Source organism: Agrilus planipennis, unplaced genomic scaffold (assembly GCF_000699045.2).
Source record: "Agrilus planipennis isolate EAB-ADULT unplaced genomic scaffold, Apla_2.0 scaffold19, whole genome shotgun sequence".
Taxonomy (NCBI): Eukaryota; Metazoa; Arthropoda; class Insecta; order Coleoptera; family Buprestidae; genus Agrilus; species Agrilus planipennis.
The window spans coordinates 501,715-524,696 of NW_020438954.1; the positions used below are offsets into that span (position 1 = coordinate 501,715).

At 32.8% G+C, this 22,982-nt stretch overlaps 4 protein-coding genes across 4 annotated transcripts; 2 read left to right on the forward strand and 2 right to left on the reverse strand.

The window, feature by feature from the left end:
- Positions 1–90: 90 nt before the first annotated feature.
- On the forward strand, positions 91–9,429 carry LOC108743921 (aminopeptidase N). The gene is made up of 14 exons (XM_025974925.1): positions 91–109; positions 939–1,206; positions 2,834–3,178; positions 3,506–3,661; positions 3,719–4,024; positions 4,234–4,417; positions 4,477–4,633; positions 4,700–4,959; positions 5,024–5,207; positions 5,840–6,111; positions 6,179–6,369; positions 7,788–7,955; positions 8,024–8,167; positions 8,913–9,429. The coding sequence occupies exons 1-14, from the start codon at positions 106–108 to the stop codon at positions 9,154–9,156; spliced, it is 2,883 nt and encodes a 960-aa protein (XP_025830710.1). The 5' UTR covers positions 91–105; the 3' UTR covers positions 9,157–9,429.
- A 1,815-nt stretch (positions 9,430–11,244) lies between these two features.
- LOC108743802 (ubiquitin carboxyl-terminal hydrolase 1) lies at positions 11,245–13,900 on the forward strand. Its single transcript, XM_018479401.1, has 2 exons — positions 11,245–11,533; positions 11,597–13,900. Exon 2 carries the CDS (start codon positions 11,611–11,613, stop codon positions 13,468–13,470), a length of 1,860 nt encoding a protein of 619 aa, XP_018334903.1. The 5' UTR covers positions 11,245–11,533; positions 11,597–11,610; the 3' UTR covers positions 13,471–13,900.
- A 3,836-nt stretch (positions 13,901–17,736) lies between these two features.
- On the reverse strand, positions 17,737–18,412 carry LOC112904579 (leucyl-cystinyl aminopeptidase-like). Its single transcript, XM_025974893.1, has 2 exons — positions 18,236–18,412; positions 17,737–18,174 (listed from the first exon to the last, which is right to left on the reverse strand). Exons 1-2 carry the CDS (start codon positions 18,410–18,412, stop codon positions 17,737–17,739), a joined length of 615 nt encoding a protein of 204 aa, XP_025830678.1.
- Positions 18,413–18,428: 16 nt separating this feature from the next.
- LOC112904580 (aminopeptidase N-like) lies at positions 18,429–22,804 on the reverse strand. The gene is made up of 7 exons (XM_025974894.1): positions 21,711–22,804; positions 21,213–21,378; positions 20,729–21,151; positions 19,712–20,044; positions 19,175–19,654; positions 18,897–19,096; positions 18,429–18,744 (listed from the first exon to the last, which is right to left on the reverse strand). Exons 1-7 carry the CDS (start codon positions 22,001–22,003, stop codon positions 18,429–18,431), a joined length of 2,211 nt encoding a protein of 736 aa, XP_025830679.1. The 5' UTR covers positions 22,004–22,804.
- Positions 22,805–22,982: the final 178 nt, after the last annotated feature.

Here is a 22,982-nt window from a genome sequence, read left to right on the forward strand (position 1 = left end):
TTATTCGAGAGACAAAATCCTCGAATATGTCAACCTACTAGCTTTAAATTTTTTCTGTAAAACTGGTTATATTTTTCCGTTATTGTTGTTCATTTTACGGAAGAGATGGGTATGTAAACAGTTTCAATAATCGTTAGTTTTAGGCGAGAGTGTCTAAAATTGTTTTCTTAGTTCTTTATAGTAGGTACGTCAACTTTTATGACAATAAAATAACGTAAGTTGTCAAAAAGATCATTTAATTTACTAGAGAATTAAATTTTCAGTTAATTAATCCAATTATTATCAGAAATATCTGTAATACTGCCCAAAAATATTTAATAAATAACTAACTGTATAGGTACAATATATTTAACTGAAGAATTTTCTAATCTCATTATTCTTGATTAGATATAAATCATGAATTCTGTTTAAAATTAAGTGTATTGTCTAGATTTATGTGCTACAATTATCGTACTAATATCATTTAGTTTTATTGGTTCTTTACAATAGAAAAATTTCCAATACATTCATTGCTGTATATAGATAATTCTTCATACATACTCAGTAAAAATATATTTTAGAATTAGTTCACCAAAATGTCGATAAAGTTTTGATTGATTCATAAATAGTGTGAGGGTAGTTCCCAATCTGAAACAATACTCAAGTAGAACATCCTGTTTTCAGTTCTAATGGGCTTTACTGTATGGTACTAACTACCAAGCTTCTCATTTTTTGCCAATAAGTACCATTTTGATTTTGAATTAGCAATCAACTAAATAAATACTTAAAGCAGTGCATTACTATCTTACTGGATTTTGTATAATGAAGTGATTTACAATAAATTTTCAGTTCTAATGTTCTGCTATTGATATACAGTTTGAATATGTGTCTTTTTTATATAAAAAATAGATTTTGAGTTATTGTCATCATGTACCTAATCATTCTTGTTTTCATTGCAGGTGTACCTACAACAGCGGAGCTAGAAAACAATAGTAATCAGAAGAAGTACACGGTCAATCGGACTTCAAAAGGGGATTTAGTTATTTCGAAAATAGTTTGTGGCCTTTTAGTATTGTTAGCAATGATTCTCATAGCATTAGCGGCCTTATTAACATACTTTTTATTACCTTATTGTCCAAATGAAGCTACTCCCGAAGCTTTAAGGAAAGCAGTTGTTAAAGATGGACCTGCAAGGCTTCCACGAAGTATACAACCCTTACACTATAGGTAAATTTACATAAGAAAGGGTATTTTTGGAAAACAATGACAATGACAATATTCCCTACCTAAAGTTTCTTAAGAAAATTTTAGTATTGATAAACATTTTGTACATTCCATTACGATGTGTTTCAATTCAATTCAATAGAAACTTCATCAGGAAAATTATTCTTATTTTTACTTTCTTGTAAACGGAATATAAATTTCATGGTAACGCTGCGCCATGGGTTCAGTTTTTTTAATTGAAAAGGACTTTGTTAAACATTACTGTCAGCTTTGACGACTTAGAGCCCATTAAGACTTTTAATCTACACGTTGAGAATTGCCAGAATCTAAAATTTCGAATAGTTTGACAGAAGGCTATTTCTCTTATGTCTTCTCCTATTTTTGCTTATGCTTTTCCAACAAAAAACAAAAAACTTCTTCAATTTTGATCAACCCTTATCTTCAACTATCTTTTCATCCAAATATCTCATTAACATTCCTGTCTTGTCTCTCTAAACTTTTTGAAAATGCTCTTTCACCTGACATAGGTAATTATGTCACTGTATCAAATAGCAATTTGTTGAAAAGGTTGGAACTAGTCTATAAAAAGCTCGCTAAAAATCAAAAATCAGGCCAATACCGATATCGAAAATCACCATAAAGTAATGTAATAAAATTCTTATCTTAACTTTACGGATTCCAAAGATAATTGTTCTCCTTGTTTTTCCTGAAATACTAAGCATTATTCCTAAACAAAGAAAAGATGCATGGCACTCTTAATCTACTTAATTGGAACAGGCAAGGAAGCAGTAAAAAAAGCATAGCCTACTTTTGATAATAGTGTGAAAGGCATAAGGAAGAAACAAACAAGAACACATAAAAGAAAATCGAACATTAAAATAGTACGAGCCGGTGGTCTTCCACCGTGAATTTTAGTTGTCTGCAGTCGTAAAGTCTAATTTCAGTTTTATTTACGTTTTCTGTTCATAATAAACTTTGGGAAGCCGATGCGATCATTTTTTAAAATAGATAGAACGAGATGGATATCTAATAGCATATATCCACAACCGAAATAAATTAGTGTTAATCTTTAAAACGTTATGAAAATTCGCATCACTTCCTTTTTTCAGCTTTGCTACTTATATTGAAATCTTCTTTTCAAAAAAAATTAATTTCTTTGATAAAGTATTCCATCAAAAGGTAAAACGTTGGAGTTAGTTTAAGAAAGTGCTTCTCTCCTTGAAAATAGTTCATACATTGGTATCATAAACAACAATTCCTTTATTTATGGTTAAATTAGAATCCTTACGAGTCAATAACTAATTAATGATATCATTGAATTGTTTCACAAACTTAACTCAATAACAATGTAAACATTTTTAATGACTTATTTATTTTCTCACTTTGAAATTTGATCACAAAAGACCATAAAGACATTCTTAGAATTACACTAGCAAAGTGTAGAATCGGTCTACTACTTTCTGTGTCTTTTTCTTGAAAAAGCAATAACTTTAATTGATGAATTTGTATTGATTTATTTTGTCAAGCGAAACAGTTTTTCTTCTTCTTTAAACATTATCCATAGTCATTTGTAAATTTCCCAAAACCGACTGGGTATCGAAATTGTATGTATTTTCATTTTTATTTTTAGACTTCAAATAATACCATTCCTTGAGGAAGGAAATTTCACAACAAACGGCGCAGTACAAATAAATGTGAATGTTACAGAATCGACTAACAAAATAGAGCTAAATATTAATGACATAGAGATAAACCAACATTCCGTAGCTGTTAAACGTGTAAGTGATGACAAAAGTGTAAAAGTAAGCGACCAAAAATATGATAACGAGTCGCAAAAATACATAATATCCTTAGCGGAATCCTTAAAAGAAGGAGATCAGTATCAAATAGCCATCACATACAATGGAAAACTCAACGATTACATGCAAGGGTTTTACAGGAGTTCTTACATTGATTCTAATACAAAAGATGTCAGGTATGATAAAAATATAAGTGATACAGATACTTCTACGTATCTCCAATAAATATTGATCCATCTTTATTCTCCATATGTTAAAAAAGTTCAGTTAAAGATTATTCTCTCACATTCAGCCCAAGTGTCTCATTGTGTCTTACCAGTTTTCATTAATATTAAATGTAATGAGGTCAGTTTAATTTCATAATAATAGAGAATTAACTTCTTCTGTTCTGAACAATTAACAAAAGAATGCAACACAATTAAATGCATTTATATATAATTCTCGGCTTAAATCTTTAAACTCTGCAACGTCTAGCCTTTTTTAATCTACAAATGGGTTTGCAGATGGATAGCAAGCACCCAATTCTCCCCAACAGATGCCCGAAGGGCTTTCCCGTGCTTCGACGAACCATCTTTCAAAGCAAAATACACTGTCAGTATCGCTAGACCATCAAATATGACTTCATTATCAAACATGCCAAAACGTGAAAGCGTTGTTGTGTGAGTCTCTACTTAATCCAGCAAAACTTAGCAATATTGTGACACTCCTGATTGTAGAGTCGACAGAAAAGATTGGATTTGGGATCACTTCAAAGAAACGCCTCAAATGTCTTCGTACCTTGTTGCTTTTGTAGTAAGCGATTTGCAGCCTTTCCGGTTCAATTCATCGGAAAAACTGTTCACCATTTGGAGCAGGAGAGACGCGTTAGAACAGACGAGATTGGCTATGGACATTGGACCAAGAATTTTGTCGTATTTCGAAAGATATTTCGGCATCGATTATCCCTTGCCCAAAATCGACATGGTTGCAGTGCCTGATTTTGGATTTAATGCTATGGAAAATTGGGGCTTGATTACCTTCAGGTAAACAACAAGGTGTTTCTTCTTTAGATTTTAGACCATCGTCTTGAAGAACCAGGTACAATTCTCAGGAATTTCTTTGATGAAGAGCATCCACTGATTGCGATCTTCATCAAGGAATCGCCTGAAGATATCGAGAACCAATAACTCTTCAAGACTACACAATTAAAAACCTTGACTAGAAAAATAAGTCTCTTTATTTTTTAATCCAGAGAAGCTGTTTTACTATTCGACGAAAAGATATCTACAGTCGAAGACAAAAGAGCTGTGGCTACCGTTTTAGCCCACGAATTGGCCCATCAGTGGTTTGGAAACCTCGTTACCCCTAAATGGTGGGACGACTTATGGCTAAAAGAAGGTTTCGCCAGCTACTTACTGTATTACGGAGTTAATTTTGTAAGTGCATTTACTTCACACAATAAAATCCCCCTTAATGCGAATAATATACGCGATAGGTGTTTCCCGATTGGAACATTTTAACTGAATTTATCATGACAGAAGTTCACAAGGCCTTCGCAATTGATTCCTTAAAGTCGACACACCCTCTGACCTTTACAGTTCACTCTACAGACGAAATAAGGCAGATGTTTGATCCCATCTCCTACTCTAAGGGTGAATACATTTTATATAACATTTATTAGTACTAATCGTTCTAATATACTACTAATGCTACTGCAGGTGCTTCCATTATTAGAATGATAAACAACTTCCTTGGCGAAAGAACCTTCAAAGCAGGACTTATCAAGTATTTACACACATTTACTTATTCTAACGCAAGACGGGATGATTTATGGGACGTGTTGACCCAACAAGCTCACGAAGACGGAAATCTTCATGATGATCTGTCCATAAAAGAAATTATGGATTCTTGGACTGTACAGTCAGGTTTTCCAGTAGTCACGGCTGTTAGAAATGGTAAAAGAGTCGACGTTTCTCAGGTTTGAAATTGAACACGTAAAATGGCGTTGGGGTAGTTTCTTTTATGATATTTTTTTGGCATAGAAACGGTTTACTTTTGACAAAAGCTTTGCCGAGGATACCTTGTGGTGGGTGCCGTTGTCTTATACTACCGATCTTCGTACCAATTTTGACGATACGTCTCCTAAGCAATGGTTGAAAAAGGAAACCGGAAAGAACTTCGAAATTGAAGCAAACAGATGGTGGCTTGTCAACCCACATCAGACAGGTATTTCAAATTCTTCCTTTTTCATGACTTCGTCCTTATGGATTGCATCATTACTTTGAAACTATAAACTAGATTTGAATACTTGTTTCCCCAAGTTCTCCTCAATTATTCTTTACAACAATGAAAACCTCTTCAAAGAGTTTTGAATGATTTTGAAGAATGGAAGAGAAATATTGTTTTCCCAAAAGTCATTTTTGTTTAGTTTTGATGATGACCAATTTACAACCGTCCAAATTTAATACTTTCTGCTATTATGACTCTTAAACCATCAGTGCCGAGACCCTTTCAATTAATTTTTGAAAATCATGACAACAAACAGACCAGGGATCAGTTCATCTGTTGCATTAAATCTGGAGAACGATTTAATGAATTTCAGTGCAGTGTTATTTGAAACAAATATTGTTCCAACTGGATCATTATCAATATCAAGTCAATGTTAAAATACTTTTTTATCTATTTAAAGACGTTTTCTGCCAAAGTAAAGAACAATTAGGAAGTAATTACCGAAACAAAGTATATAATACCAAAGCTCATACTAAAACAATGAAATTCAATCCCAAAAACTATGAGCAAAGAACACTGTGAATGTGTGGTTGTGGTTTAATGCACCTTAGTATATTTTTCTTTCTAAGGATATTATATTGTAAATTATGACGAACAAAATTGGAGAGCACTGACAGAGAACATCATGTCGTTCCCGACGACGATAAAGGCACAATTAATTAGTGATTCAATGGACCTAGCAAGAGCCGGTCTTCTTGACTACGATATACCGTTAAAACTTATCAAAAAGCACAGTTTAGAAGACAAAGACATCACGTTCCTTCCTATGCACGTCGCATTTACGAAATTTGAGTATTTGTACAATGTGCTATATTCCACTCCCGCCTTTGGAGATTTTGACGTAAGTCGACAAACATTTCTTTTTTTTTTAAGATACCTACTACTAATATTCTCTACCTAAATTGCAGATTTTCTTGTCTACAATATTCTCTTTTGCGTTTGATAACGTTGACTTTGAGGATTCTCCTACGCATCCTTATTTAGTTCAAAGGATAAGGAGGACGGTAATAAAGTGGGCATGTAAGAGGCCTGAAACTAGATGTGTTGCCACAGCAAGGCATCGATTCCGAAATTTGATGTCTGGTCAAGGATCACAGGAGTAAGTCGACGATCTATTAAACTTATTGATTGTGTTTCGCATTCATCTCCAGAAGCTGAAGAGTATCTACAAGTTTCTTTCTATCTACTACTAAATGTAGTTAATGTATTGGGTTGTTCGGAAAGTCATTTCGTTTTTTCCCGACAGATGATTTAATTGTATTCTTTTGCACCCAACTTCACATTTAAGCCGTATAATTTTTATATGCTTTGAGAACTCATATAGCAAGGCTTGTGTGTGAAAAATTCCAATTAATTCTACGCAGTAGTTTTTGGTTGGTGCCCTTTTAAATATGGAGAGCGATAAGCAGCATTTTCGACATATCTTACTGTTTTACTACAGAAAGGGTAAAAATGCTGTTCAAGCCAGAAAGAAATTGACTGATGTGTATGGAGAAGGTGTGTTGACAGTACGCCAGTGCCAGAACTGGTTCGCTAAATTTCGATCCGGCAATTTTGATGTCGAAGATGCACCACGTTCGGGAAGGCCGGTTGAAGCTGATAAAGACGCGATAAAGGCATTAGTTGATGTGAACCGGCGAATAACAACACGTGAGATCGGATTGAGGTTAAATTTATCAAATTCAACAGTTTATGACCACTTGAAAGGCCTGGGATTATCCTCGAAGCTCGATGTATGGGTTCCCCATGTTCTCACAGAGAGAAATCTGTGTCGCCGCATTGACGTCTGCGATTCGCTTCTCAAACGTCACGAAAATGATCCGTTTTTGAAGCGCATCATCACTGGGGACGAAAAATGGGTTGTATACAACAACGTCAAACGCAAGAGGTCATGGAGCAAAAAAGATGAACCGGCTCAAACCATTTCCAAAGCCGATATTCACCAAAAAAAGGTGATGCTGTCTGTTTGGTGGGATTTTAAAGGAATCGTTTTTTTTTAGCTTTTACCGGATAACACAACGATTAATTCGGAAGTCTACTGTCATCAGCTGGACAAACTGAATGATGCACTTCAACAGAAAAGGTCAGAACTAATCAACAGGAAAGGTGTAGTGTTTCACCAAGACAACGCGAGACCTCACACAAGTTTGGTCACTCGCCAAAAGCTTTTACAGCTTGAATGGGATACAATGCTACACCCACCATATTCTCCAGACCTGGCACCATCGGATTATTATTTGTTCCGGTCACTCCAAAATTTTTTAGACGGTAAAACCTTCACCTCAAATGAGGAGGTCAAAAACCCCCTCGATCAGTTTTTTGCCAGCAAAGACCAAAAATTTTATGAGCGTGGAATTATGCTACTACCAGAAAGATGGCAAAAAATTCACTAAAAGCAAACTCTTATCCTTTAGCTTCTGGAGACACATTCTCAGGGTTAGACAATATTCTTGGGCAGCATTTTAAAGTTAAATATTTATGAAAATTTAAAAAGTACGTAATGATTTTCTCTTTCAGAATTACAGCAAATACACAAGAAACCATTTTCTGCACTGCCATTCGAGAAGGCTCTGAACCAGAGTGGAACTTTGCTTATGAACAGTACCTCACAACAACCTCCATTTCGGAAAAAGAAACCATCCTCAACGCCTTAGGTTGTGCCTCTAAACCTTGGCTTTTATCAAGGTAAAATATTATATTGAAAACAATTGTAAATATTTCTTTTTATTTAATTTAATTCTTTTCCTTTTTAGGTATTTAGATTACATGATAAAGAATGAATCTGGAATTCGGAAACAAGATGGACCTCGAGTATTTAGAGCCGTTGCCTCTAATTACATAGGCCAAAGCATTGCATTTAATTTCTTGTTGACCAACTGGAAACAAATTAATGAGTAGTAAGTACATTCAACTTGCACTTGCCATTTAACATTTACAGTTAAGCATTCGTAATGTTTTTTATTGTTCTATAGAAAAAAATCGTACATTTTTTATTATCTTTTAAAATCCTTTTAGTATTTGTCGAATACGATCAAATTTTGTTTTTTTTTTTTGTTGATAATGTTCTTGCTTTATATTCTTTTACACTTTTTTCGTGAAATTGTAATCATTAATTATTTTCTATATGTTTCTTGCATCCCATTTTACATTAGAAGTAGATTAGCTTTACTAAAAATATAATTTAATGCATTTATTTTACCATTGTAACTAACTCACAGCAAGCAACATAGAAATTTATTGTTCTAGAATTTTAAAAACATTATTTTAGGCTCGGTTTTTAATTACGTATTATACTACTTCGATATTTACACATAAACGCAAAAACTTTTCGTACATCCTTTGTATTTTGGAGAAAACATTTGGAATAACCTTCGTATTATTAACTTTCATGAATAAACGTCGGATGGCGCCACGCATGCCTTAAATTCAAAATTACAAATTCTTTAGAAATACTCCCACGATATACAGTGGTAGGACACAAAGTTTTTGACAATTTCTGAATTTTCTTTAGTTATACATATATACACATTGTTTTTAATACTTAGTAACCAAACAAATTAAAAAAGTCTATGTTGTTTGCATCTCGTAATGTTGTCTTTCACAACTTACGAGTCTTTAACTAACTCTAAATAATTTTACTAGTTATGGATCTGCATTTAACACTATTAGCAAGATGGTAGAAGATTTGACGATATTTATGAATACGGAATCACAACTGGAAGAACTCCTTAAATTCAGAAAGGAGAATTGGGATTCGTTAGGAGCATCAGCGCAAGCCTTTGATAACGCAGTGGAAATAGTCAAGAACAACATTAACTGGATGAAGATTAATTATCGATCTGTTGAAAAATGGCTCCAAGATCATAATGACCACTATGTCATATAAACAAATTTTGCACCAATACCAAAGTATACATAGACAACAGGTAAAACAATTACTGACTATTTTTAAGATACATTTATAGTATACAGTAGGCAAGTACCTACAGTACTTCTTATTAGTGTTTTATCATCATTTTCGTTTCTCATATACATATAAATTGTCACCGTTACATATTTTTATAATTTATTAAAATACTACTTTTGTCACATATTTGTTGAGCAAGTAAATGTGTAGATGTAAGTTTTAAAAACAAATGCCTCGTTGCAGAAATGGTAACTCTTTTTTTTTAATTTCATAACCAAAACAATCATATTTAGATATCAAATATCTAAATTGCGTTTGCTATGATCTCAAAAGCTAAATTAGAGTACTAGAAAGAAATCTTTTACTTCATATTTGTTTTTCTATTTTCTAAAGTATCTACGTGCAAATATATTTCATGAATAGACACCGTATTAACACAAAGTTTTATACATAGTTTTAAAAGCATCTATAAAAACCAAGAAATAACAATCGCGATATCTTGGATAAAATTCATTTATAAAGGTGACATTAAACGATTATTCGGCTAACACGAGCTTGTTTATTCTACATGTCTTTTATCGGTGACTATACTGTGCAGTTTTGCGAGTGTTTGTTAGTGTTTTAAATTTAAAAATCTGCAAGAAGAGTACGAATACGTAAATGGTAAGTTATTTGCAATGATTTATATTAATATCTATAAGACCTGTACATAATAATGTGTATTATTATAAAGTTTCGTACTTAATAACAACATGATTTGAAAACAAATGAACATTCTACATTCTCATTTAAATTCCTAGATTAAATCAAACTTCGATAGAAATTTGCTTCTGGTGTTATTTTTTTACCAAGCTTAAATCAAAAGTTAAATAAATTTGTGTGCCCCATTTTAAAAATATGAATAATTTGAATGAAAATATTCATACTTTTTAAACGTATTATGTCTAATACTTGCATTAGGATACAATTAAAAAAATTCTTGTTTGGAAACAACGTAATTTAACAAAAAGTTTTTTAAAAATTACAAAAATTTATTTTGGAATAGTTTCGCATATTCGTTATACCTCTGTTTATTAATGATTGAAATACTTGTGAATCATTCTTAATTATTTGAGGAGGTCTTAATTTCCTTATATTATTAATTGTTATTTATAACAATTTTTGTATGTACTTTGTAATTAGTGTCACAAATTACTGTATAACCTTTGTAAGCAGGCGACGCCTTTCCTTCCACATACAAGAGTTAAACAATAAGTTTTGTCATTGATTACAAAGTACATACAGTAAGTTCTTGTAATTAGTATTATATAAAATAATACCATCATTTATTATTGCAAATGATATTTAAATTACGGTGTGAAAATAACAATGGCGCTTTATTTAAAACTGCCTGGTAAAATTATTCAATTATGTTTTTGAAAATTACTGATTGTGTTTCTAATTTTCTTTAAGTCTAGTTTAAAGACTTTCGTTAAACATAGTTAATAAAAAAATACAAATAAAGTTTAAAGACTTATATTCATATTTAATTGCAGAGTTGGACTGAATTAAGCCTCTTTTTAATTTACTTTGTGTATTAAATAATGTTAACGAAAATCTTTTTATTGTAATACTGAGACAAACTAAAATGCCGTATCAATTAAAAATAAACGAGAAATATGTTGTTTAGCAAAGTTTTACGCGTTTGTTTTGCTCCTGGGCTTTGTTCATAAAATGGCCAACCGACATTTTGTGAATACCTTGAATACCTTTGACGAAACTCGCCATTTAGCAAACATTTTCTAGATTTTGCATTTAAATAAATTATGTAATTAAATTAAACAAAACTATCATTACTTATTTTAATATATTAGGTACTATTGATTACAATCAATTCTGTGTAATCTGTTCACAGAATAATAGTTTAAATTACTGTAACTTTTTAGTTTTGAAGATTTTCGGTAGTAGAAATAAACAAACTTAAACAATACTAATTTAAGATAAATCATCTTTTAAAATAACTTGTTTAATATGCTAAAATAATATACAAGACATTTCTACGTGTTCAGTGCCGGTTGGCGGTTGTTGATTCACTCATTAGTGTCATGTGACAAGAGACACAACAGTAAATCAAGATGAACACTGATGTGAAAGAAGTTTGTGGCGTGCAAAAATTAGGGACATTTTAAAACCCTTGTTTTATTTATTAGTGATTTTTGTTTTGTGTGAAGTTTTAAAGGTCAATTAGTACCTTTTGGTCATCTTTTGGTTGTTTGACCCAAAAATTTCCAACAGGTGATTAGTACGTCGCGTTGTAACGTTCCAGATCCATAAACAATTGTGAACATTATAAAGGATTAATAATAGTAACACACATGTAAGAAACATTCTCGGTCGCGTCAAGTAGTGACATTGACAGTGATTATATGAATTTTCGTAGGTATGCTATAGAAGATGACAGTTCTGGAGGATGAGCAAGTTTCCTTTCATCAAAAGGCATCGAGACGTCTTCTCACTGGGGACAACTTAAATCCTTCTGATAAGAACAAGCGATTCTCGTTAAAGCTTAAACGTAGACATTCCACCGAGCACGAAGTCGTCCCTACAAAGAAGCAACTCTTTGAAGACATGTTAAACGGATATCGGGGTTCTAATGACAACTACAGAAGCTCTGGTGATGCCGTACTCGAGTGCCCTGTGGCAACCCTATCAAATATGGGTAACACATGCTTCCTTAACAGTGTCATTTATACTCTTCGCTTTGCACCAACATTTTTACATAATCTTCACCATCTTATTGGCGATTTAGCTTTGATAGATGCTCGTTATTCCCACAATAAAGCAAAAAGTTCGTCGTTAGGACGAAATATAACCTCTTCCTCAGGCCCTAGTTCACGCAGTACAAGCAGTAAAGATCTCCTCTCTCTTGGTAGCAGTAACGATGTTATTCCCAAACTCAAAGTTCAGATTGTGACAGAAAAGCTCCATGAACTTTTTGTAATGATGCATAACTTTGAAGTTAAAGAACTCTCAGATACATATCAACCATCTGCATTGCTTCAGGCAATCCGGGAAGCCAATTACATATTTGAAGGTAATCACCAACAAGATGCACATGAGCTTCTTGTTTATCTTCTTGACAACATTAGAGAAACGTGCGATTTGTTGGCACAGCATATACAACACAATCCTGAAATTTTATATGAAGCAGAGTCATCCAATTTATCATCATCCAGCAGCAAATTCTTTAATGTTCGCCGTTCTTGGAAAAAACCCAACAAAAAGAAGGATAAAAATGCAAAAGATGTGCAAAATGAAGATCGTTCTGAAGAAGGCAATGCTTATGCTGAAGATGCTATTGCAGGTGATCCAATTGATATTTCAAGAAGAAAGATAGGCTACAATTTTGTAGCAGAAGATTTTGAAGGAATTACACTGAGGAGGACCAAATGTCTGGAATGCGAAAGCGTTACAGAAAGAAAGGAACCTTTCTATGACATCCCAGTACCAATTAATACCAACGAAAATTTTGATGCAAGTCCCAGTGAGATCTACAGGAAAGCATGTGTTACATATGAAAAACTGTGTGATTCCAATAAATATCTTTGCGAAAAATGTAAACGATACAACGAAGCAAGTCGCGAAGTTTCCTTTGAGAAACTTCCAAACATCATGGTTTTACAGCTTAAAAGATTCACAACTTCTGTTGCAGGAATCCAGAAAGTTAATTCTTACTTGCCAACGCCACTCGAATTAGAATGCTTTTGCGAAAGGTGCTGCCAGATGGAAGATGGGCCTGCCCTGCACCGTTACAATCTCTGCTGTGTAATAATGCATCTTGGTGGAACAATGGCATCAGGCCATTACATATCATATGTGAGATTAACTGATCACTCAGAAGATTATCTGGGCTGCACCAGAGATGCGCCTAAAGGCAGCCTTTCAGCAAGCAGCAGCGAAAAATCGCTAAACATTCTCAAGTATATAAAAAACAGAACACTCAGCAGTACAATAATTGATACAAAGAATGGTTTAATTCCATCAAAAAGCCAGAATTCTTTCTGCAGAAGCATCGACTGCTGTGGTATTAAGCTGAACAGGAACGTTTTTGAAAATGTTATAAATAATTGTACAAAGAAGGCACTGGAGAAATGGCAAATACAGGACGACCTGTGGTTGGAATGTGACGATGAAAACGTTCGCCTTATCACCAGACGAGAATTCGAAGACGTACTTAGTTTTAAGCCAAATTCAACTTCCACACCCTATTTACTGTTCTACTCGAAAGTAACCGATAGGATACTAGATGATTAATCAATCGATCGCTTAGAGAAGAGAGGCTTAGGTATTTCTTTTTAGAAGTACAAAATTAGTGATTCCATGTGATAAATCAGAGAAGAAGTCGAGTATGAACTTGTACTGTTACGATCGAGACTCATTCTAATAGTAATGCTTCTTGTTGTTGCTTTATTTAACGGAAAAACGTTCGCCAACACATAAATACATGCATACATACATCGTGTATAAATCCACTTTTGTTCTAAGTTTTGTTCTGTTCTTAAGGTGGGCAGATGACACACTTGAAATTGTATCATAATTCTTTATTATCTTCTACATTAATGAATTGAGAAATTAAATTAGGTTCCCAAATTATGTGAAGAATAATAATAATAATAATTTGTTGCTCATCACACATTTGTTTCAAAAAGTACATAATATTCCTAAATAAAGTATTACAAACGTATATGATAGTGTTTTCTTTTCTAATTAATTTATCTTTATATTATCTTTGCTCTTGTTACATAATAAGATAAGAGTATAATAATCTACATACTTTGCTAATTTGTTTATAATATAATATAATTAATTATAATCTTATTGCACATAAGAAGATAAAAGAATTGTTTAAAAATAATATAGTCAATGATCACATCATAATATTATTTATATAATTGTTTTAGCGGTTAACATAAAGTTTTCTTGTATTGTAATAAGAGTATTGTTTTTTGTTAACAAAAAATTCGTAGTTTATGCAAAGTATGTAGATCGTCCTTCAAAAATAATACATAATAACAAAAACTTTTCTGATGTTCCTTGTAGTGTCTTTGGAAACTTTTTGTGCGACTTCTGTATAAAGGTGTAGTGTGTGTTGCATAAATTGTTAATTAGAGCACTTTGGCGCTCAAATGTGTTATTTCAAATACTAATGAAAAGTTTTTCAATTTCTGTTGAGGTAGGTAATCCACTTATACAGCAGCGGAATCCGCCAACATTGGCTATTCCCTGAAGCGTTTGGATCCTCAAAATACCTTAGGACCTTAATAACACAGGACTAAGAAACACTACTTTTATTATTTATTTTCGTATTCAAATTAAATGAATTCAAAATAACTTAATTTACGTAATTATAAATCCATATTTGACGCAACAAAACACACCCTCCAATAGTATTGTGGGTGACTAACTTTTTGGGGATGCAAAGTTACAATGCATCTGATTGGCTGATTAGACGGCAGCCATTATGTTTACATAGAAACTAGGTTAAATTACACCTGCATCACGTGGGAATCCCCTTTGGAATGTAGAAGTAAAGAGAATTCAAAGATTAGACGCCATCCTGTTTTAAACTTTTGAAAAGAATAGTATAGCTATTTCCTAGCCAATTTTAACGCGGTTTTCGGCAGTATGCAAGAAATTTAATAACATTTACTTTTACTTAATGAACTGTATTTCCCCAGCCTTGCAAGACTTATTTCGAAAGTTGCTTTAAAAATTGGTTCATCAAAACGGAAATGCTACTCTGACATATGTTGGTTCAAACTTTGTGGCAGCTAGCCATCTTCTCGTTTTCGTTCTTTTATGGATATAAAATACAATATAAACTTCTTTATTTTATTTCCAAATACAAAATAATTGTCAATTCATCTAAAAATTTGCAGAAATTAGAGCTGATAGGGTAAATAAAGTTTCGCCCTAGATTGGGGAATTCTTCAAGGCTACCAAAGTAAACATTAGGAACACATGACATACTTCATAACTTATACATTTACTACTTAATAGGCAATTACAAAGTACAATAATTACAAATAAGTTTCAATAAAACGTATTTTCTAAATCTAAAACTCTAAAAACAGTATGATTATATTAAGGTAGTTGCAACAATTTTTCGTTTATTTAAACAACGCTATTAAGTTAAATGCCTATTATTTCTTTTTCAAACAATATATTTTGTTATGTTTTAATTAAATAAGAACAAGGGTCGATANATTGCGTCTGTTTGTTTATATTTGCTCCATAAGAAGTTCCATTCGTTGTCACCAGCATTTTTCATTCCGTTACAATACACCACTGACCGAAGCTCCTGCGGTATGCTAAGGTAAAATGGTAAATTGCATTTTCAAAAACTAATCTATTTTTTACTCTTAATAAGTGTTTGTAATTAATTTCATTTTTACTATGTAAAACACAAAAATACAGAGACCTTTTACACCAAACGTAAATAAGCGAACCTGCATTTTTTAATTTACCTACATAGTCACAGTAGCAATTTATTTTCTGTATGAAGATGTAACAGTTTTGTAGTAAATAATGTATATAAACAAGCAACTTATACTAACGAAAAGTTTTGACGTAAGAGTATATACATAGGTAGGTTTTTATAATTTTTAAGTATAATGGTATAAGTATTATGGTTTCTTTAAAAATTGTTCAATGCGATGTAGATTTAGCTTCCTCCATTGAATGTGGAGCTTGGCATTCTCCAGAGCTCGTCCTGTGGCATTTCCTAATTTGAAAAATATTGCGTTATGTTGATAGATGAATAATTTGAACTGAAAAATATGAACAGTTTAGCATTTTTGATTTACTTCATCGGGGTCAAATTTGCGCACATTTGTTAGATACTCGTTCCAGTAAATATCCCATCAACCTTTGACTTCAGACTACTTGAACTAATTAATAAAAAAAAATACATAAGTATGTGTGAAATTTTAAAAACGTTATTCTAAAATACAGTCCATTTAAGGTTTGTACAGAATTTTTTTTCCTGTGCACAATTGACTTTAATGACTTTACTGAATTTGACCTTAAGTGATTGATATTCATTTTGTGTACTGTTAGCAGTTAGTGATTTTGCCTTACCTCTTTGTATCCCTCTTCGGCAGTAATATATTCTCTAATTACTAACAAAAAAACTGAAAACTCTTTAACGTTTGGCTTTAACCTGAAATAAAGTAAAAAACGCTACTTAGTTTAATACTTCATCATCATCATAAAATCGTGAGTCCTAAGACTGGTTGGACACGCACCACCACTCTTTCTTATGCTGAGTTAATCTTCGCATTACCCTAAAACTAGAACATTCCACATCCTTAAGTATTTGTTAACAGTAATCTAATCTAGACCTACTTCTACTTCTCTTTATTCCTGTTTCTGCTTCATGTCTGAGAAGGTCTCCTACCAACCTACCTCGTCTACGTCTTATTGTCTTCCGTAGAGGCCTCTGTTCTCCTATTCTTTCTAATACTTCTTGATTTCTAACCTTCTCTATCCACGGTATCCTCAACATTTCACATTTCGAACGCTTTTAACTTTTTTTTATCCCCCGCGCCTAATGTCCATGTTTCGCACCCGTATAGCGCCGCGCTCCAAAGATACACCTTTAAAAATATTTTTGGAAAAGTGACTTCTTTTTATTGAAGGCTGAGTTATCTGACTTCCTACATACCGAAAATCAGCAACTTTTTCTAATTTTTCGTCTCCTATCTTTATATTCCCTCTTTCCCTACTTTTTCTTCCCTTGCTTACCAGTATTTCTGTTTTAATTTTATTTATTTTCATATAATACTGTTTGTCAATACCGCAATGTCTAACTCATTTGTAATAGCACACTAATCGTTTGTATATCTGTACCTACAGTTGTACTGTTTTTAATGATCTTGATCCTTTAATACTTACCAATATAATATTGGTTGCAGTGATAAGTAAATATTACATTATCGTTTTCCCTGTCGAAGATTTTTTGAATGTTAATTTAAAAAAACGATTGGGAAATATCTATAATGGACCAGTGTTTCAACGGTAGTTTCGGAGACTCCAACGTTGGATCAAGCGACGAACCCCATATACTTACAAATATTAGACAAGTTGTAGGTATAAAATTTACATATTTTTTTTTTTGACGATAGTGAATCATAATTCGACTAGTATTTCATTTTGCATTAGCAAAAGTTAACTTACAAAATTGTCTAAAAACTGAAACGTGTTAATAATAATTGACTGTCGATACGTTTCTGATTAGCAATAAAAAAGTTCTGTATTAGTCGTTTTTATGGCAAAATTAGAGTTTGTTAATATTACAATTCTTGAATTCTTCTATTTATGATGAATGTATTTTGTTGTATTTCAGGATACGCTTTAATGAAATAAGAACAATTTTTATAGTTCCAAAATTGTTTTGAAAAGTTAGTGGTAACTTTATTTTTACTGTAAAATGTTTCTAAAGACAATATTTTGTAAAGTATAGTTAAACTTTTTAAGTTAAAGTTTAATTCCTTATTTTACAGGGCAGGAAAATATTTGTCAGAGACCTTTGACAGCAAATAACAATTTTTNACAATCGATAGAAAATATCATTGAAACATCATTTATTCTTTCTTCATTAAGCGAATCCCATTCAGGATAAAGATGATGAACTGCTAATGCTGCCATGAAAGTGGCAAAACCTTCATTAAGCCATATATCACTCCACCACTTTATTGTAACTAAATTTCCAAACCATTGGTGAGCCAGCTCGTGGAAAATAAGATTCGTAATGGTTGTAATTTTTGAGTGTGACAAGAAATTGGGATTATAAATAAGATACATTTTCCGGAAGATTATTAGGCCCCAATTCTCCACAGCACTATTCCAAAAGTTTGTTACAGCTACCATATCTAGTTTTGGAAGAACGTATTTGATATTAAGGTACTGTTCGAAGAATTCTAACCCTTTTGGGGCCGTATTCGCTGCTAAGCTGGTCTGAAAATTAATAGAAAAACATTTTCTGGCACTATTGTCATAAATTGTAGTGTTTATATACTAGATTGTTTTCGTGATCCGAAAACCAAATTTTGAATATCACATTATTGGTAGGGGCTTTTGGAGCGACCAAAGGTTTGTATTCAGACACAACGAAAGCCACAAGGTATGTCGACATTCGTACTGATTTTTGGAATCTATCCCAAACCCAGCCCTCTACTGCATTAGATTTCGTCATTTCTAAGTTATTACTGTTACCTCTCGAAGATCTTTTGAACGTTGGTTTGAAAAAATGATTTGGCAATTTGATATCCCATTTCGTTTTTGGCAACTGCACTAAATACTTTTAAACTATCGCCTTTTCTTAGACCAGATCTTTCATCAACAATTACTTGCAAGTAGCGTTGCAATAAGGAGGGATTCTCACTACATCCTAATGACTCTAAAATTTCGTCTTTCTCGTTAATTGCGTCTGTTTGTTTATATTTGCTCCATAAGAAGTTCCATTCGTTGTCACCAGCATTTTTCATTCCGTTACAATACACCACTGACCGAAGCTCCTGCGGTATGCTAAGGTAAAATGGTAAATTGCATTAGTAATTTTTTTCTTTTATATTACGAAATGTTCCATTTTGCATCGACCACGAAACCACCTGACCAAAGAGCGGAGGGATTAATCTGCCTCTGTCAGTATGAACCCTGTTATAAGTAGATTTACTTACGTATTAACTCGGGGACTTATAACGTGCTCTCTGAACATTTGTCCTACGTTTGCCATACAGGCGCTTGTATTAAAAACGCATGCAAGTTCTAAAACAATTTCCTTCAATTTCAATTTGTTCAATTCTCCTGGTTCTTGTCCCTCAACTGTTATCGCTTTTATCTTTTCCGCTATCGGCTCTAACAGGCGTTTCATAAATTCCTGAAATATTTTATTTGTACTGTGTAAATCGAGTCCTTTTCGTTCTCGGTAGTACATTAAAGAATTAATTTAACTTACGCGATATAATTCCAACGCGGTGGTGTTACGTAAGCTAATTTTAAAACGGTATGAGTTCTTCAATACTGCTTCCCACGGAAGATAATCAATTTCCCTGTCTAAATACCGTAATATTCCAAAGAAAATCTTGTAACTTATTTTGTCTAAAGCTGCCAAATTAGCAGAGTCTTCGATTAACAGAAATCTATTTAAAACAGGTATGTCGTTGTATGATTCACTATTTAACGTAGATTGTAACATTTCCCAATTTTGGTCGTCGTAATTCACTCTATACAAACCTACCATCCGAATATTGAAAATTACCCATTCATTTTTTGTCGCAATGTTCTTAATAATCTTCGTGTTTGGTGGACAGGATAACCAATCCTTTGTACGTGTACGTGTCTTACCAAATCTTTTTTTGCGTTGATTTGTATAAGTCAACGGTATCCACCAACATTCATTTGTTGGTGAAATACTTTTATCTTGGTAAAATCGCTCCTAAAATTGGGTAAGCCTCGAAAGTGAAATTAATTATTATAAAAGTTTTTGACTGACCTGAGTTATTTTTGTTGAATTGTCTTCATAACTTCTATTAACTGTTATAACAGGATATCCTGCTTGAAGGGTCCATGTGTCCATTATAGTTTTGACATTGAATTTTCTTGCAAGTGTACCGCTTATATGACCTTCATTTGTCAGAAATTGAAAGAGATCATCTTGTTCAACATTTTTGAATTTGTTTTCTTCCAAATATTTAGTTATTCCTTTTTTAAACGTTTCCTCTCCTAGGAAGTGAAACATCATGTTCACCAGACAAGAGCCTTTTTGATACACCAATCTGTCAAAATTATCCAGTATTTCTTGAGGTGTTCTAACTGGTGAAGAGACCTTTAATACAAAATATCAACCATTTCTCGAATTCGTACAATAACAGAACTACATGTTTTTTGTTTATTTAAAAACTACATTTTCCCCCAGGATATTGGACTACTTCAACGTTAGATTTTTAGTTAAAAATTTATAAGAAGAATCGATTAATGGAATAAATATTAACATTTAAACAATTCTCCAGAAATATGATAAATGTCGATAGCTTTACAGGGTGTTTCTGAAATAAGTAGCAAGCTTGCGGTGGTTGTTTTAAAATTTAATAAAATTGCTTATCTTAACCGTTTACCTATTAAAATTTGCACAACGTTAATTGTTTCTTTCTTTTGTGTTCTTAATAGCATACCGAGATGCACTTTAAATATTACCGCATATTTTATGTAGTTATTTAACGAGTTGTTATCGTAATGAGGTTCTAAAGATTATTATTTGTATTAGGATTATTGTATCCTGTTGATGTCTACTATGCCAGTTGTTCTACAATCGACATTTTTCGTCGATGTAGTTGCTTGGTTGTTACCGCAATTTCTCTATACATTGTAAATTCACGCTCAGGACCGGGGTTTCGGATCGCCATGTCGTATGGTTTGGTTACAATTTTTTTTATCCCTTCGTGACGCATCTACCAAAAGCTAATACCCTATAAAGCTTGTTGCTTATTTCAGAAACATGCAGGATAAGTACCGGCCGTGAACTGTTTAGACAATCGATAGAAAATATCATTGAAACATCATTTATTCTTTCTTCATTAAGCGAATCCCATTCAGGATAAAGATGATGAACTGCTAATGCTGCCATGAAAGTGGCAAAACCTTCATTAAGCCATATATCACTCCACCACTTTATTGTAACTAAATTTCCAAACCATTGGTGAGCTAGCTCGTGGAAAATAACGCTCGTAATGGCTGTTTCTTTTGAATGCGATAACGAATTGGGATCATAAAGAAGATAATGGTGTAAGATGATTATAAGTCCCCAATTCTCCATAGCACCAGCCGGAAATCGGTTTACAGATACCATATCTAGTTTTGGAAGAACGTATTTGATATTAAGGTACTGTTCGAAGAATTCTAACCCTTTTGAGGCCGTATTCGCTGCTAAGCTGGTCTGAAAATTAATAGAAAAACATTTTCTGGCACTATTGTCATAAATTGTAGTGTTTATATACTAGATTGTTTTCGTGATCCGAAAACCAAATTTTGAATATCACATTATTGGTAGGGGCTTTTGGAGCGACCAAAGGTTTGTATTCAGACACAACGAAAGCCACAAGGTATGTCGACATTCGTACTGATTTTTGGAATCTATCCCAAACCCAGCCCTCTCGATCCTTCCTGAAAATAAGAAAATGCGTATATCTTTTGTGGAACCGGAACGTTTACTTTTTTTTTAATATTAATGTGAAAAGTCATTTAATTTTTTTTCCATCATAAATTACCTCAAATTAATGAGGAAGAATATGATATTTCATATGAAATTAATAGATATATTCATTCGTTCGATCAATCTGTTTCATCGTTTTTGCTGCTGTCACTTCCCGTAGCTTAGCAATTATTGTGTAAAGCTAAAGGCACCGGGTTCGATTCCCGGCGAGGGTGTGACTGCAGCAACAATATTTGGATAAAAATGAAATAAATTTTCACATTATTACATGGTTTATGCGTACATGGGTTCGGTTCTTTCGAGAGGCATGTTGCTTAAAGTGTTGTATTTTCTCAACCTCCCGAGACTTATTTCAAAAGTAGCTTTAAAGTTCGGTTCGTCAAAACATGGAAATGCCCTTCTGGCATCCGTTGGTTGAAAGTTCGTAAATGCCATCCATTTCTTTTCCTTGCTCGTCGAATCATAGTAATAATCTCTATAATATCCTCTATAGTAGTAACTGAGATTTCCGGTAAATCGGATTTTAAGATTGTAGGTACTTCCTGGCGTTAAGGGTTTATTTAATTTGATACTCATGGTTTCGTTTTCCGGGTATAAACACCATTCCACAACATAAACAGAATACTGGTCACCTCCAATATAATTAAAGGTGACACCTTGGTGTATTGTCAAATTCAAAACGTTTAGAATTATTTTATCAGTTGAATTCAGGCATTTTATCTATAAAACCATGTCGTAGAAGTTACCAAAACATTGATACATTTATTTATGAAGTGTAGTAGTGGAATAATTTGTTTTATGGTTCAAACTACAGTTCTACCAACTATTTTAGACTTTATTTAAAGGGTCATTTCTTGAACTATCTCTGTTATTTGATCAGCTACTCGTCTATCAATTTTTTTATAAACTACAAGATAATATTTCAGACTTAATTTTTAGCAGTTTATTTCCTTAATTTAATCGTTTGATGCAATAACGATCTTGTAATCATGCAAAATCAAAAAATGATCTGTTTTCCGTAATACAAACATAAACCCAACATATACAGTGAAGACCAGGTTTCTAGACGGTATATAGTGGATCATTCTAGAAAAACGGCCAGTTTCTATAAATATTTGTGGCAAAATCAAATTAGTTAGTACAAGGACGAATTCGAGGCGATGCAATGCTAAGAAGTGAGAAAGTGTATATATAGTGGTGAATGGATAACTAATTAATAATAGAAGTGTTACGTAGACAATAAATACTTAAATAAAAGTAGTAATAGTGTCATGAAGGTGTTTAAATACGTGACAATATCATGTTAGATAACTTGTATTTGTAAACGTTTAAAAGATAGTTGAATGCTAAGTGTAATTCCTCAATTTTAAATAAAAAAAATCGGTTATCTGTAAAGTCGGTTTACTGACGATAGTTGAACGTGACAACGTCATAAGAAAATACTGTTGGAATGGTTTCATTTTTCAAAAGAAAATTTTAATTTTATTTGTTTGATAGATATTTTGTATGGATATAGAGAAGGAGGTAAATGGAAATGTATTATTGTATAGCAGCT

What these genes read in the sequence shown, in the direction of transcription:
- LOC108743921 (XM_025974925.1), top strand. An exon ending in TGTATTACGGAGTTAATTTT is followed by an intron (nt 4,418 to 4,476) that starts GTAAGTGCATTT and finishes TATACGCGATAG; the next exon opens with GTGTTTCCCGATTGGAACAT. An exon ending in CCGCCTTTGGAGATTTTGAC is followed by an intron (nt 6,112 to 6,178) that starts GTAAGTCGACAA and finishes CCTAAATTGCAG; the next exon opens with ATTTTCTTGTCTACAATATT.
- LOC108743802 (XM_018479401.1), top strand. Translation starts at nt 11,611, where the DNA reads ATGACAGTTCTGGAGGATGAGCAAGTTTCCTTTCATCAAAAGGCATCG.
- LOC112904580 (XM_025974894.1), bottom strand. Translation starts at nt 22,003, where the DNA reads ATGAGTATCAAATTAAATAAACCCTTAACGCCAGGAAGTACCTACAAT. An exon ending in CTCGAAAGAACCGAACCCAT is followed by an intron (nt 21,379 to 21,710) that starts GTACGCATAAAC and finishes TCTTATTTTCAG; the next exon opens with GAAGGATCGAGAGGGCTGGG. An exon ending in GTCTAAACAGTTCACGGCCG is followed by an intron (nt 20,045 to 20,728) that starts GTACTTATCCTG and finishes TTTGTATTAAAG; the next exon opens with GTCTCTTCACCAGTTAGAAC.